Below are 14,896 nucleotides of genomic sequence, written 5' to 3'. Positions count from 1 at the left end.
TCGCCCGACACCCCAGGACGCTTCCCGCCGGCACCGAGACCCCCGCGCCGGCCCGGCCCGCCCGCCGCCATGTTGCCTCACAAAGGCCTGGGCCCCGCCGCCCCGAGGCCCGCGGCCGAGGCGTCGGGAGGAGAAGGGCGCGCCCCCGCGCAGGCCGCAGAGCGCCCGCCCGCCCGGCCCGCGGGGCGCCCCCTGCGCCCCGCACCTACCTCAGGCGCCCGCGGCCCACCGGAGCCGCCCGCAGCCCGCCCGCGGCGCGCAGCCCCTCACCGCCCCGCCACTCCCGCCGCCATCGAGGAAGGCCGCCCGGGCTCTCCCGGGTCGGCGGGACCCGCCTGCCGCGCCAGGGCGAGCGGAGGGCGGGAGTCCCCCGGCGCGCGGCCAATCGCACGCTCGAGGCCGCCGGGCGGGCTGCGGAGGCCGCCAATGGGCGCCGCGCGGTGTTCGCGGCCGCGGTGCGCGGCCCAATGGCACGGCCGTGGGGGCGGGACCAGGCGGCGCGGGGCCGCGGCGGCGAGGATAGCGCTCGCCGCCTGGGCGGGGCTCTACTGTCTGCCGCGGGGAACGCCGGGAAGGGGGGGGGCGCGGGGGATGCCGGGAAAGTAGCCCCTTGGTCAGCTGGTCCCGGAGGATCCGCTCCAGAGGGAGGGCGTGGGGGAAAGGGGCCCCTTTTTCCTTAGGCTGGAATTCCAGCTAATGAATGCAGACGGGATAATGAAATCGGGAACCTCCCGTTTGGTAGCCACCACTATAGTAATTTGTAGACAAAAGTCAGCCATGGATGCTGAAAAGTTGGGGGAGGGAGGGGCGGACAAAAGGATGAGCAGCAGGATTTTCGGAGAGTGCAAAGTTTGTCTCCGGAGAGTCTAATTGCAGAATGAAAATAGTCATTCTAGAAAGAAAAAAAAAAAAGGCTGGGGACACCATCTCAAATAAATGATCAAAATCTCCAACCAAGCGTGTGAAGCCGCGAATTTACCAATTTGCCTTTTAAACATGTACTCTGCATTGTGTGTGTGAGTTATGCCTCGATAAAAATGTGGGGGAAGGGGGCGGGGTTGGCAGCATTGTGGAAAGATACCGTGCCCCGGTGAAAAGATCTAGTAGCGCTTGTGGGTATTTTGGGCCAAAAATGGCCAAAAGTGAAACTAATCATGAGGAAAGGTCCGACCCCAAAACTGAGGGACAGTCTATGAAATCACCAGCCACTGCTTTTCTAAAGTGTCAAGACCATTCAAGTCAAAGAAAGACTGAGGAACCGTTGTTAGATTAAAGGGGCTATGACAATTAAATGCAAGGTGGGAGCTGGGCAAGAAAAGGGACCTTAGTGGGGCAATTTGTTAAATTCAGATCAGATCTGTAGATTAGTTACTAGCTACTGCTAATTTCCCGGATGTGATCATTTTACCGGATTTTGGTCAAGGAGTCATACTTTGGAGAAGTGAGTAAAGGGTTCAGAAATTTCTTTGTTCAATTTTGTTCACTTTATCGTAAGTTGAAATTGTCTCAGAATGAAAAAGGCTGAAAATGGGGGATAGCGGAGGAGATAGAGTCAGAGCCTCCCAGGAAGTTCCCCAGGCCTCCTTCCCTTCCCATGTTCACCTGACTGCACTCCACAGGGTCTGGCTCCTGGGCTCAGCCCTTCTCCCCACCCCCTCTCTGTGGAGCAGCTCCTCAGAGCCTTTTCCTTTAATTTTGATTAAATACTGCAAGTTACAATCTTTTAATTAGATTATCTCCATGGTGATGTGTGGGTGGCCAATTGCAGGTGACCTTTGATTAGATCCAGATGTGACCACCCGTGCCAGGTGGGTCTTGATTACTTTACTGGAATACTTTAAAAGAAGAAACATTTTGGAGAGAGTCAGAGCTGATAGAAATGACAATAACCTCTCAGAAATGACAGAGAGAACTGACAGAAACTTCAGAGCCCAGAGCTCATACTTGGAGAATAGAGACACGGATGTTTGGAGATATTTGGAGCCCAGCACACATTGCCCTGAGATGGTAAGCAAGCCAGAACCTGGAGGGAGCCAAGGAAAGCCAAGAGATGCAGGCCAGCCCTGGAGAAGCAAAGTGAGGAGCCCCCACAGGGACGGAGGCTGAAAGCCACAGAGCCCAAGGAGCAAGGGACCAGCAGATGCCAGCCACATGCCTTCCCAGCTGAGAGGTGTTCCAGACCCATCAGCCTTCCTTGAGTGAAGGTATGTTTCTCTGGATGCCTTAGTTTGGACATTTCTATAGGCTTAGAACCGCAAACTTGTAACTTATTAAATTCTCCCCTTGTAAAAGCCATTCCAGTTCTGGTGTATCACATTCCGGCAGCTTGTAGATGGACACAGACCATCTCAGGTATGGCGGAGCTCCACGGGAGGCTGCTTGGGCTTGTGGGTGCTATGTACAGCACTGGGACCTGGACATGATCCACTGAGGGCAGAGGCAAAGCCATGTGATGGTGGGGGCAGAGGACGCATGCCCAGTGTGCTGGTTTGAAAGGATGTATGTCCCCTAGAAAAGCCATGTTTTAATCTAAATCCCATTTTGTAAAGGCAGAATAGTCCCTATTCAATACTGTATGTTTGAAACTGTACTCAGAGCATCTCCCTGGAGATGTGATTTAATCAAGAGTGGTTGTTAAACACAACAACCAATTTCACCACTCTCCCCCTGTCTACGTGGGACATGACTCCCAGGGGTGTGGACCTTCCTGGCAACGTGGGACAGAAATCCTAGAATGAGCTGAGACTCAGCATCAACGGATTGAGAAAAACCCTAGAATGAGCTGAGACTTAGCATCAAGGGATTGAGAAAACCTTTTAGACCAAAAGGGGGAAGAGTGAAATGAGACAAAGTGGCAATGGCTGAGAGATTCCAAACAGAGTCGAGAGGTTATCCTGGAGGTTATTCTTACGCATTAAGTAGATATCACCTCGTTATTCAAGATGTAATGGAGAGGCTGGAGGGAACTGCCTGAAAATGTAGAGCTGTGTTCTAGTAGCCATGTTTCTTGAGGATGATTGTATAATGATATAGCTTTCACAATGTGACTGTGTGATTGTGAAAACCTTGTGCCTGATGCTCCTTTTTTCTACCTTCTCAACAGACAAGTAAAACATGGAATAAAAGTCAATAATAGGGGGAACAAATGTTAAAATAAATTTAGTTTGAAATTCGCTAGTGATCAATGAAAGCAAGGGGTAAGGGGTATGGTAGGTATAATCTTTTTTTTCTTTTCTGTTTTCATTTTATTTCTTTTTCTGAATTGATGCAAATGTTCTAAGAAATGATGAATATGCAACTAAGTGATAATATTGTGAATTACTGATTATATATGTTGGTGTTTGGTTTGTTAAATTTTTTTAATAAATTAAGCAACAACAACAACAAAAAGACAATCAGAGCTCACTGTCTCTCGATAAAAACAGATGGTCAAGCAGGCTCAGGCAGAGTGCAGTAAGGCGCAGACGCCTCACTAGGAACCTGCTACCTATCTACAAAACATCACAAGGACTTTTCTGTGCAGGCCTTTCCATGGAGAAAATAAAATGCTTCAAAAGAGGAGAAGTGCATGTGAAACCCAGCTACACAGCGCACTTCCCCACGTTACTTAAATAACGATCAAGTGAGGCTGGGAGCCGCGAGAAGGCAGAGGTGCGCAGCCCGGGGGAAGGGGGGGGGGGGCAGACCAGCACACTTTGATTATGAGGCTATTTCACTCCGATTTCCTTTGGAAGTGCATTTTGAAAAATGACAGATTTATACTGTTGTGGTTGTTTTTTAGTTTGCCGGTAGTTAGCAGAAAATCCTATATAAATAAAAGACTTTTGAACCAAAAAAAAAGAGTGGTTGTTAAGCTGGATTAGGTGATGACATGTCTCCACCCATGTGGGTGGGTCTTGAGAAGTTTCTGGAGTCCTGTAACAGAGGAAACATTTCTCAGAATGAAGGAGATTCAGAGAGAGCAGAGAATGACATAGCCACTAGAAGCAGAGAGCCCATCAGCCAGCGACCTTTGGAGATGAAGAAGGAAAATGCCTCCTGGGGAGCTTCATGAAACAGGAAGCCAGGAGAAGTTAGCAGATGACACTGTGTTTGCCATGTGCCCTTCCAGATGAAAGAGAAGCCCTGACTGCGTTCGCCACGTGCCCTTCCACTTGAGAGAGAAACCCTGAACGTCATCGGCCTTCTTGAACCAAGGTATCTTTCTTTACCTGAATGCATTAGATTGGACATTTCTCTAGACTTGTTTTAGTAGGGACATTTTCTCAGCCTTGGAACTGTAAACTAGCAACTTATTAAATTCCCTTTTTTAAAAACAATTCCGTTTCTGGTATTCTGCATTCTGGCAGCTAGCAAACTAGAACACCCAGGGACTTGGCAGGCTCTGAAAGCTGGAAGTCACCAGGCCGCTGAGAGCTGGCGAGGGGGAAGATGGGGAGACAAGACAGCCCCTAGATGGACAGACCACAGCTGGGCACGGCGAGCCATCAAGGCCCAGGTACATGTCCACGTCCTGCCTGGGCTCCCAGTGCTGTGCAAGGCCGGGCCGGCAGGTCACCATAGGAGAAGAGGGCCACCAAGTTTCAGCACTGCAAACGTGGGTGCCCTGTACTTGGCCAGCACTGGCTTGCCCTGTTGCCTGCAAGTTTGCCCCTCCCCTCGTGTCCTTGCTCCCTGGGGACAGGAGGTTCTGGAAGATTCCGCAGGTGCCTGCTGCCTGCTGGACACATGCCTGGCCTTTTGGCCTGGTGTGGGGCCCCTCTGGCTGGGATGACTTGTCTTGCAACCAGCACCATCTGTGTCCACGCACATTGGCCCCTGCCAGGGAATGGATGGACAGGTGGACAGACCAACCTCAGGCTCCCATCCTGGCACCCAGGATGCAGCAGGAGGAGAAGTGGAAAAGCCTGGTACTGTCTATGCCCACAAGGCAGGTTTGAGAGAACTGAGCCCGGGCACAAAAATGGCTCCAGGCATCACCCGTCACCCAAGAGAAGGACCTGGAAACACGTGCCTGTCACGGCTTCGATGAGAGTTTTATTAGCAATGACTCACATTCAGGCATGGGCTCCTATGAAGCTGGATGCCCCAAGAAGGGGCCAGGAAATGGCAGGGGCTTGGTGTGCTCCCAGGCTGGGGCACATGGGACCCCGCGGGACATCCCCCTCCCTGTACAACGTGGCTGTGGACCTGCCAGGTAGATGGCAGGTGCTCCTGTGGTGACAGTGGGGCCCCCACCTGTTCCCCACCCAGTACTAGGACCCATTCCGTGCCACATGGCCGGGAGGGGGGCCACTTTTAACTAAGGCCTGCTCTTCTGTCCTTTCGCCCAAAGCAGACCCTGTGGCAGGCACACCTCTGCCTGGCCGTTACGGGTGATTCATGTGTATATTTGTATATGTGTGTGTGCGCATGCCCCTGCGGTGAACGCAGGAGCCTGCCTGTGTGCACGAATATGCACTTGTATGAGCCACATCTGCCTGTGTATGAGCGTGTGCCAGTGTGCATGGGTGCCCGCCCCAGATGCAGGTGCCGCCCACATCACTTTCATTGGGCATATGGGTGGATTCAGGACACGAGGGCACACGCAGGCACACGCGCCAGAGGGCCGGGGCCCTGGGGCACACGCATGGCCAGGAAGGCTGCTGTCTGTGTGGCCACCAGGGTGCTGGGCCCCTCGGTGGGTGGCAGGGAAGGGGCAAGGTCGGCCACTCAGCTCTGCAGCCTGAACTCGTGGGTGCGTGTCTCCCAGTGGGCCGTATCCTGGTCCAGGAGGCTGCGTTCTGTGAAGGTCACCCGGCCCTCGGCGTCCACGAGGATGACCGTGTTGGTTCTGAAAGAGGGGACAGGACAGCGAGTAGGCACAGTGAGTCCTGGCTGAGGGTCAGAGCTGGGAACACTGGGCCGGGCAAGGTGGCCCCAAGGTGAGGCAGGATATGGAGGCAAAGCTAGCCGCAGCCCTGGGGACATGGAGGGGCTCCAAATACCCCTTGGGCCTGGCTCACACACCCCACCACCACCACCTCCCAGTCCTGCCACCTGCCACCCCCTCTCTGCTTGGACCCCGGGCAGTCCTGGACACTCTGGCTGCTGCCCCGTTTCCCAGTCCCAGCCCGGCCAAGTTCTCCACCGTGTCGGGATCAGGCTTTCTCCACAACATCCTCATCATTGCCACTTGATGTAACCAGCTCCCCCAGGCCAGCGGTGCTGGCCCCACGTCCCCCCAAGCAAGCGGGGCACATCCAGGGACCAGGCCCGTGCAAGAAGGGGGAACCTGGGTTTCCCCATCCCTCCTGGCTGGGCTGTCCTCTCCCAGCAGCCCTGACTGTGCCACACATCTGTCTCCCATGCCCAGTTCCCTGTCTCTCCCATGACGGTACTGTGCTCCCTGCTGGCAGAGAGGGCCTGACAGGAGCTCACGGCCTGGTCATGGCCAGTCTGCCCTTCCCACGGCCTCCACAGCATCTCCCAAGGGTAGCCAGGGACAGAGGGGTACACAGGCTGGGACAGTGTGGCCTGACAGGGTGCATGGGCACAGGAGAGAAGGGGGAAGGCAGCTGGGGGTTTGGCATGGCTGCCGAGGGGTGGGGTGGGGCAGTTTCTCTGCGGTGAGGGTGATGGGTCCTTGGACTACACCCCGTGCCCTGACCCCACCCCAAGGGTTCTCCAGGGGCTTTGCTCCCTCCAGGCTGGGCTCCCCGCCTATCATCTGCACCCCCGCATTTCCCTACCCCCCCTACCCCATACCCACTCCCGAAACATGCCATGGAAGTGTTTCCCACATCACGTGTGTGTGTTTCACACAGGGCCAACTGCTCGAGTGCCATCACCACTCCTGGGCCAGAACAAGAGGTGCAGGAGTCAGGGCACTGACCGGGGGCCACATCTGGGGGCCATAAGCATGGACATGTCTGCCGTCCACATGCCGAGGAAAACTCCCAGGGCTGAGCCCGCCCCTCAACAGGGACCTGCCTCTTTCCCTCGGCCATAGCACCCCCCCCACCCCTCCCCCACTCTGGGTTACTCAACTGCCCCCACCTCCTCATACCTCCCAGCCCCCCAACAGCCAAGCTGGCTGGTTCTCCAGCCTCTCTCCCTCTCCCCCAGGACATCCAACTTCTCCTTTCCTGAGCTTCTTTTCCATGCCTCAGTTTCCCCGGGGTCCTACAGCTTCCCTGGGCTGAGATAGCCCAATCCCAGCCTCTGCACATGGAGGACATGACAGCCCACAGAGGCAGGGGATGGGGAAGGTTGCACTTTGACCTCCAGGCCCACGTCCACTCCCATACCACAGGTATTGGTTGACATGCGTCTCTAATGCCCTTCTGGCCCCTTCCTGGTGGCTCTGTGTGGGGAGGGGCAGCCCAGGAGCCCCCCCAAGGGAATCCCTCTCTGGAAGCCTGGACCTTGAGACCCCAGAGCCAGTGGGTGCTGCTGCAGGACTGTTAGTTGTTGAGTGCTCACCCCGCTGCCCCCTGAACTGAAGTGGCAGCCCCTTCTAAAGAGGACACAGAAAGAGGCCTGGTCAGCCACAGGCCACGGCACCCCCAGGGTCCTTCCTTGGGGCTGGGAGTTTCACCCGCAGGCCCTGCCAGAGACACCAGCCCCGGCCCACCCGTACCTGGTGCCATAGGTCGGGCAGCGCACGCACACAGCCGCGTACTTGCTCAGAATGGGTTGGATGTACTCCATGCCCTGCGCCACTATGGCCGGGTCTGGCAGCTGCCTGGAAGGACAGAGGGATGGTCACTGTGGGCGCCAGCCATTGTCACTGCCACTGCGTCCCCAAGGGGCCACCAGCCTCGGGAGGAGGGGGGGAAGGGGTCCCCATGTGCTGCTTGGTCCACTTTTCTGCTCACAGCCTCAAATCTCTGTCCATCCCACCAGTTACAACCCCCAGCCCCCAGCCTGAGCCGGACGGAGTGGCCTCCCGTGGGGCCGCCCGCGTGCGCTAGGCACAGGTGACAGTCCCAGGATCACAGCCGCCCAGGGACCTGGTGGCCAGCAGCTCCGAGGTTCCCCAGAGTTCTGCTGGGGTCGAGGTGCTCAGGATCAGCAAGGCCAGGACCACCTTCACTCTCCATCGGGGACAGGTCCCCCTCCCCTCCTCCCCCCAACCCCCAGCCTGAGTCCACCTACCCCCACCTGGCCCACCTGGCCCACACCCCACCCCTGAGCCCCATCCCTCCCCGCACAAAGCCCCTCCCACCTGGCCCACGCCCCAGCTGAGCACAAGCCCCGCCCCATCAGGTCCCCCCACCAAGCCCCAAACCCCACCCTCCCGGCCCACACCCCAGCCTGAGCGCAAGCTCCACCCACCGGCCCCTGCCCCGACCCCCCCAGCGCGTCCACTCCCCACCCACACGCACACCGCCGACCACCCCCCCACCGCGCACTCACGCCTCGTCGTTGCTGAGCACGTCCAGCAGCTGCTCCACTAGGGCGTCCTTGGGCAGCGCTTGGCCGCGCTCCACGGCCTCCAGGAAGAGCCGCTTGCCGAAGCACAGCTTCTTCCAGGGCGTCTCCAGCAGCGCGTTGCTCAACCCGTAGGTGCCTGCGCGGAGGGGAGGGTCAGCGGGGCCAGCCCTCCCCTCCTCCCAGGCGCCAGGCGTCCCTGCGCCCGCGCCCCTGTTGGGCAGATTTATGGGGCCAAAAACCACGGAAACTCGGCTAGGCAAAGCCAAGGGGGCACTGAGAAGGAACCAAATATGGGGTCCACCCCCGCCCGCAGGAGCTTGCACCCAGCGCTCTGCTCTCTAGCAAAAGAACAGCAAGTTGTCAGTGCACCTGCAAGTTAACGGTGTGGGGGGGGGCGCCCAGCACAAGGCCCGGAGACCCCCACCCAAGCGAGCTCGGCCGTCGGGGCAGCCAGCCACGTCGGGGCAGCTCCCTGGCAGGGGCAGGCAGCACAGCCCAGACTGGAAGGCCAGATCTCCCGGCTAGGTTGTCAGGTAAGTTCCCCACACATGTCGTATGGATCCAGGTAACAGGAGGCACGACCAAAACAAACAGAAAAAAGGGTGGTCTTTGTCTACAAAGTGGAAAGGTCAGGTTTCAGGATGGCAGGTCTCTTTCTTCTCCAGAGGCTAAGGCTGCCTGGGTTTGCTTTAGAAAGCACTGCCAGCCACCAGGCGTCCTGCAGGAAGCCAGGAGGGCACCAGGAAGCAGTCACTGCCAGCTAGACTTTCAGGCAGGGATCTCAGACCCTCCCCACCCTGAGCCGGCTCCCTCTGGGTGCCACAGGCTCCTTTCCCTGGGAAGCCACAGAGGCCATTCCACAGCGGTGCTGGACAGCTGGGTAGCAACACTCAAGGAAGCACGAACTGGATCCCTGCCTCACACCGCACATGAAAGTTCAAAGTGAATCAAAGACCTAAATGAAGACCTCACTATAAAATTCTTAGAAATCAGAGAACTTGTGACCGCAGGTCAGACTATGACTTCTCACATAGGGTGCCAAAGGCCCTAGCAATCAAAGAAAAAAGGTATACTACACATGGTCAAAATTAGAAACCTGTATGCTTCAAAGTACACCATCAATTAATTAATGGATATGGAGTCTCTGAAAGTAAAATTAATGAAAACAAAAAGACACTATCCAGAAAGTGAAGAGAAAACCCACAGAGCAGAGAAAATATTTGGAAACCGTATATCTGATAAGGATAAAAATCCAGAATATGGGGCAGGGGGCTGCAAGGGTAATTCAGTAATAGAAGTCTCCCCTGCCATGTGGGAGACCTGGTTTTGATTCCTGGTCCACATATGTCCCCCAAACAAGCAAACAACAACAAGAAGGGAAATGCAAATCAAAGCCACAAGATACCACTTCAAACCCACTAGGATGGATATTAAAACAGAAAATAGCAAGTGTTGGCGAGGTTGTGAGTCCTCACCAATGGGAATGTAAAATGGTGCAGCCACTCTAGAAAACAGTCTGGCAGCTTCTCAAAATGGTAAAACAGTCATCACATGACCTACTTCCACCCCTGGGCATATACCCAAGAGAAGGAAAACACATCCACACCAACACTTGTACAAGAATGTCCAAAGCAGGGTTATTCACAGTAGTCCAGAAAATGGAAACCCAAATGTCCATCAACTGATGAACAGTAAAATAAGATATTGTCTATCCATATAATGGGATATCATTCAGCCTTAAAAGGAAATGGATGAACCTTGAAGACATGAAGCTAAGTGATAAGCCAGGCACAAAGAATCATCCATTGCATGACTCCATTTATTTGAAATGTTCAGAAAAGGCAAATCTTTGGAGACGAAGTAAATCAGAAGTCACTTTAGGCTGGTGGGGAGGGGAGAATGGAGAGAGATTGCTAATGGATAAGTGGTTATTTCTGAGAGGATGAAAAAGTTCTGAAATCGACAGCAGTGATGGTTGGAAAAGTCTGAACAAACCATTGAATTAGGTACTTTGAGTGACTTTTTTAGGTAAATTAAATCTCAATAATATTGCTGTTATTTTAAATCAAAAATGGAGAAGAGAAAACAAAAGAGCAATGAAACCAAAAGTTGCTTCTTTGAGATCAACAAAATTGACAGATTTTGACAGGGAGAGGGGATACAAATAACTAAAATCAGAAATAAAAATGGGAATATTCCTACCAACCTGTTATGGTTAAGTTCACGTGTCAACTTGGCCAGTGACAGTGCCCAGGTGTCTGGTCAGGCAAGCACTGGCCTAACCATGACTGCAAGGACATTTTGTTGCTGGTTTGTAAAACAGAAGGCTGGTATATTAAATCATCAACACATTGATTGCATCCATGGCTGATTACATCTGCAGCTGGACAAGGGGAGTGTCCTCTGCAATTAGTGATGTTTAATCTAATCAGCTGAATGCTTTACAGGAGAAGTCAGAAGAGAGACTCTTTCTCTCCATTTCAGCCAGTCAGCTCTCCTGGGAGACCTTCATCAGAGCCTGCCCTACAGAATTTGGACTCATGCATCCCCACAATTGCATGAGACACTTTCATAAAATCACATATTTGCAGACATCTCCTGTTGGTTCTGATTCCCTAGAGAGCTTGACTAATACACAACCATATGGGAATAAGTTGGAATATGAGAATACTATAAACAGTTGTATCCCAACAAATTAAATAACCCAGATGAAATGGATAGATTCCAGGAAACAAAATGCCTAAACTGACTCTCTAAGAAATAGGAAGCCTCATTAGATTAATCACAAGTATAGAAACTGGATCAGTAATAAAAAGCTGAAAGTCCAAGACCGGATGGCTTCACTGGTGAGTTTTGCCAAGCATTTAACAAAGAATTAACACCAGTCCTTTTCCAATTCATTGAAAACATTGAAGAGGAGGGAACACTTCCTAACTCATTCTATGAAGCCAGCATTACCTTGACGCCAAAGCCAGACACAGAAATCACAAGAAAAAAGACAAAGACAAATATCCTTTATAAATATGGTTGCAAAAATCCACAGCAAAATACTAGCAAACTGAATTCAAGAGCACATGAAAAATACACCACGACCAAGAGGGACGTATCCCAGGAATGCAAGGTTCCAAATAGGAATATCAATCAATGCAACACACCACTTAATAGACTGGAGGAAAGAGCAGTAACCCATAATCATTTTAACAGATGCAGAAAAGGCACTTGACAAAGTCCAACACCCTTTCATGATTAAAACACTCAGCAAGCTAGGAATAGAAGGGAACTTCCTCAACATGGTAAAGGGAGTATATGAAAAACCCACATCCTACATCATACTTAATGAAGAAAGACTGAAAGCTTTCCCACTAAGATCAGGCACAAGGCGAGGATGCCCCCTGGCACCACAATGGTTCCACATTGTACCGAAAGTTCCAGCCAGAGAAACTGGGCAAGAAGAAGAAATAAAAGGCATCCAAATTGGAAAGGAAGAAGTAAAACTTTCACTATTTGCAGATGACATGATCCCATATATAGAAAGTCCTGAAACATCGACATGATTCTTAGAGCTAATAAACGAATTCAACCAAATTGCAGGGTACAAGACCAACATGCAAACATCAGCTGGGTTTCTGTATACAAGCAGTGACAAATTTGCAAATCAAATTAAGAAAATAATCCTATTTACAATAACATCTAAAAGAATAAAATACCTAGGAATAAATTTAACCGAGGAGTACAAGATTGGTATACTAAAAACTACACTATGTTGTTGAAAACAAAGAATATATAAATAAGTGGAAAGGCATCACAATGTATTCTTGATTGGAGGACAGTACTGTTATTAAGATGGTGATACTTTTCAGAGCAATCTACAGATTCAACACTATACCTATCAAAATTCCAATGACCATTTTTTCAGAAATGGTATAGCAGAGCCTCAAATTCATATGGAAATGCAGGAGGCCTGGAGAGCCAAAACCATCTTGAAAAAGAAGAAAAAAGTTGGAGGGGTTTTTGAACAGTACAAAGCTACTAATCGATTAGCACAAATCAAGTAATCAAATTAAGTAAATCAAACAAATCAAAGTAATCAAACTGAGTAAATCAAAGTAATCTAAGTAAGCTTAAAACAAAGCTACAACAACCAAGAAAAGTCTGGTCACAGAAATGGAATAGAATTGAAAGAACAAAAATAAACCTATATATCCATTGGCCAAATAATTTTTCAACAATGATACCAAGTACTTTCAAGGGAGAAAGAACAGTCTCTTCAAACAAATGGCACTGGGAGAACTGGATCTCCATTTCTGAAAAAATGAAGTTACAACCCAATCTCACACTGCATGCAAAAATTAACTCAAAATGGATCAAAGACCTAAAGAGCTGACTATGCAACTCTTAAAGAAATCATGAAAAAACCTTGTGACACTGGATCACACCAAAAGTAAGAGCAACCAAGAAAAAATAGATAAATTAAGTGTTATCAACATTTCAAACTTTTATGCTTCATTGCACACCATCAAGAAAGTGAAAAAACAACCCCCACAGCGAGAAAAAACATTTGCAAATCATATATCTGATAAGGGATTAATATCCAGAATATACAAAGAATACCTGCAATTCAACTACAGAGCAAATAACCCAATTTTTAAAATGGGCAAAGGACTTGAGTAGCTATTTCTCTAAAGAAGATTTACAAACGACTCCATTAACATATGAAAAGATGCTCAACATCATTAGTCAATAGGGAAATGCAAATCAAAACCACAATGAGATACCACTTCATGCTCACTAGGATGGCTATTATAAAAAGCAAGGAAAATAGCAAGTGTTGATGAGGATGTGGAGAAATTGGAACCCTCATGCATCGCTGGTGGGAATGTAAAATGGTACAATTGCTTCAGAAAACGTAGTTACCACATGACCCAGAAATTCCACTCCTAGATATGTGCTCCCCAAAACTGAAAGCAAGGACTTAAACACATATTTGTACACCAATGTTCAAAGCAGAATTACTCACAATAGTCAAAAGGTGGATATAGTTCAAGTGTCCATCAAAAGATGAATGGATAAACAAAACATGGTCTAGCCATACGATGGAATATTATTTGGCCATAACATGAAATGGAGTACTATTACTTACTAAAGCTTGGGAAGAACCTTGAAGACATGATGTTGAGTGAAAGAAGCCCAGACACAAGAGAACAAATATAGTACGAATTTTCTAGAATAGGCAAACTCACAGAGACAGAAAGCAGATTAGAGGTTACCAAGGGTCAGGGGAAGGAGAAACAGGGAGGTATTGCTTAATGGGTGATGAGTTTCTGTGCAGGGTGATAGAAAAATTTTGGAAATAGATAGTGGTAATGGTTAAAGAATGTTGTGAACATAATCAATGGCAGTGAATCATATACTTTAAAAAGGGTTAAAATGACAAATTTTATGTTATATCTGCTTTACTACAATAAATGTTAAAAGAAAAAAAATAATAAACCAAAATGACACAGATCAGGAGAAGGGCAGCTTCAGGGTTGGAACCATGGGATGTTGTTGCAAAGAGCTGCTCCCAAACCACAATTGAACACAACAAAATCACCTCCAGGACTGGCTGGGTTCTCAAGTTCTGAGAACTCAGGGCAGTCTGCCAGCTGTGTACCCAAAGCATTCGGCCCAGTGTTTGGTATCTGAGGGGGTCTCCGCCTCCTTTGGATGTCCTTTACCTTTTAGTTTTTGTTTCAGTCCTAACGTGGGATGGTGGGCAAGACCACCTAAATGTCTGGAAACTGGGCCCAACTCTGTGGTGACAAGGTACTGCCAGGCACACTCCAGTAGTGAGATGTGAGAAAGATGGGGGCCACCTGGGCTCAGAAATAGCTCAGTGCCTCGCAGACATAAGTGGGACAGGGAGACTGGTCAAAAACAAGCTGGAAGGCTAATAATTAAAAAGTATTGGTAGCTCCTCTTCTTCTTTCTCCGCCGGCGGCGCTCCTGCCGCCATTCAGCCCTCCTCGTCCTCTTACTCCACCGGCGCTCCTGCTGCCATCTATCCCTCCTCTTCCCCCTTCTCCGCCGGTGCTCCCGCTGCCATCTAGCCCTCCTCTTCCTCTTTCTCCGCTGGCGGTGCTCCCGCCGCCATCCAGCCCTCCTCTTCCTCTTTCTCCGCTGGCGCTCCCGCCGCCATCTAGCCCTCCTCTTCCTCTTTCTCCGCCGGCGGTGCTCCCGCCGCCATCTTGCCCTTCTCTTTCCCCTTCTGCTCCGGCGGTGCTCCATCCACCATCTTATCCTTCCCTTTCTCCTCCTACTGCAGCGGCTCTCCAACCACCACCGTGCCCTCTTCCGCCTTCATTGGCTCCTCCGCCACTGTCCTCGACAGCCTTGCCACCCTCACCTTTCCTCCTCCAGAATAGCTACTAGGAGAGTAGAAATGATACAGAACAGCTCCCAGAGCCATGACAGAGATAAAAAAGACAGCGTACCCTAT

General features: G+C 50.9%; 2 protein-coding genes across 7 annotated transcripts in view; both read right to left on the bottom strand.

The window, feature by feature from the left end:
• The window catches only part of DGCR8 (DGCR8 microprocessor complex subunit), a 56,084-nt gene extending 55,820 nt beyond the window's left edge, over positions 1–264 (bottom strand). Inside the window, exon 1 of one of the 2 annotated variants that reach the window (XM_077160391.1) lies at positions 210–264. The gene's annotated coding sequence lies outside the window, so the exon portion shown is untranslated. The remainder of the gene's footprint in view (positions 1–209) is intronic. The other variant, XM_077160390.1, reaches the window with a different exon arrangement.
• Positions 265–5,593: 5,329 nt separating this feature from the next.
• TANGO2 (transport and golgi organization 2 homolog) overlaps positions 5,594–14,896 on the bottom strand; it is a 40,322-nt gene continuing 31,019 nt past the window's right edge. For all 5 annotated transcript variants that reach the window (XM_077160385.1, XM_077160384.1, XM_077160387.1 and 2 more), the window contains 3 exons: positions 8,401–8,554; positions 7,622–7,726; positions 5,594–5,833 (listed from right to left, as the gene is read on the bottom strand). In XM_077160385.1, coding sequence (XP_077016500.1) covers positions 5,713–5,833; positions 7,622–7,726; positions 8,401–8,554 — 380 coding nt within the window. In that variant the 3' untranslated portion in view covers positions 5,594–5,712. The remainder of the gene's footprint in view (positions 5,834–7,621; positions 7,727–8,400; positions 8,555–14,896) is intronic.

Source organism: Tamandua tetradactyla, chromosome 5, assembly GCF_023851605.1.
Source record: "Tamandua tetradactyla isolate mTamTet1 chromosome 5, mTamTet1.pri, whole genome shotgun sequence".
NCBI lineage: Eukaryota > Metazoa > Chordata > Mammalia > Pilosa > Myrmecophagidae > Tamandua > Tamandua tetradactyla.
Note: the sequence above shows the minus strand (reverse complement) of the source record. Positions and strands in the feature narration are given on the sequence as shown.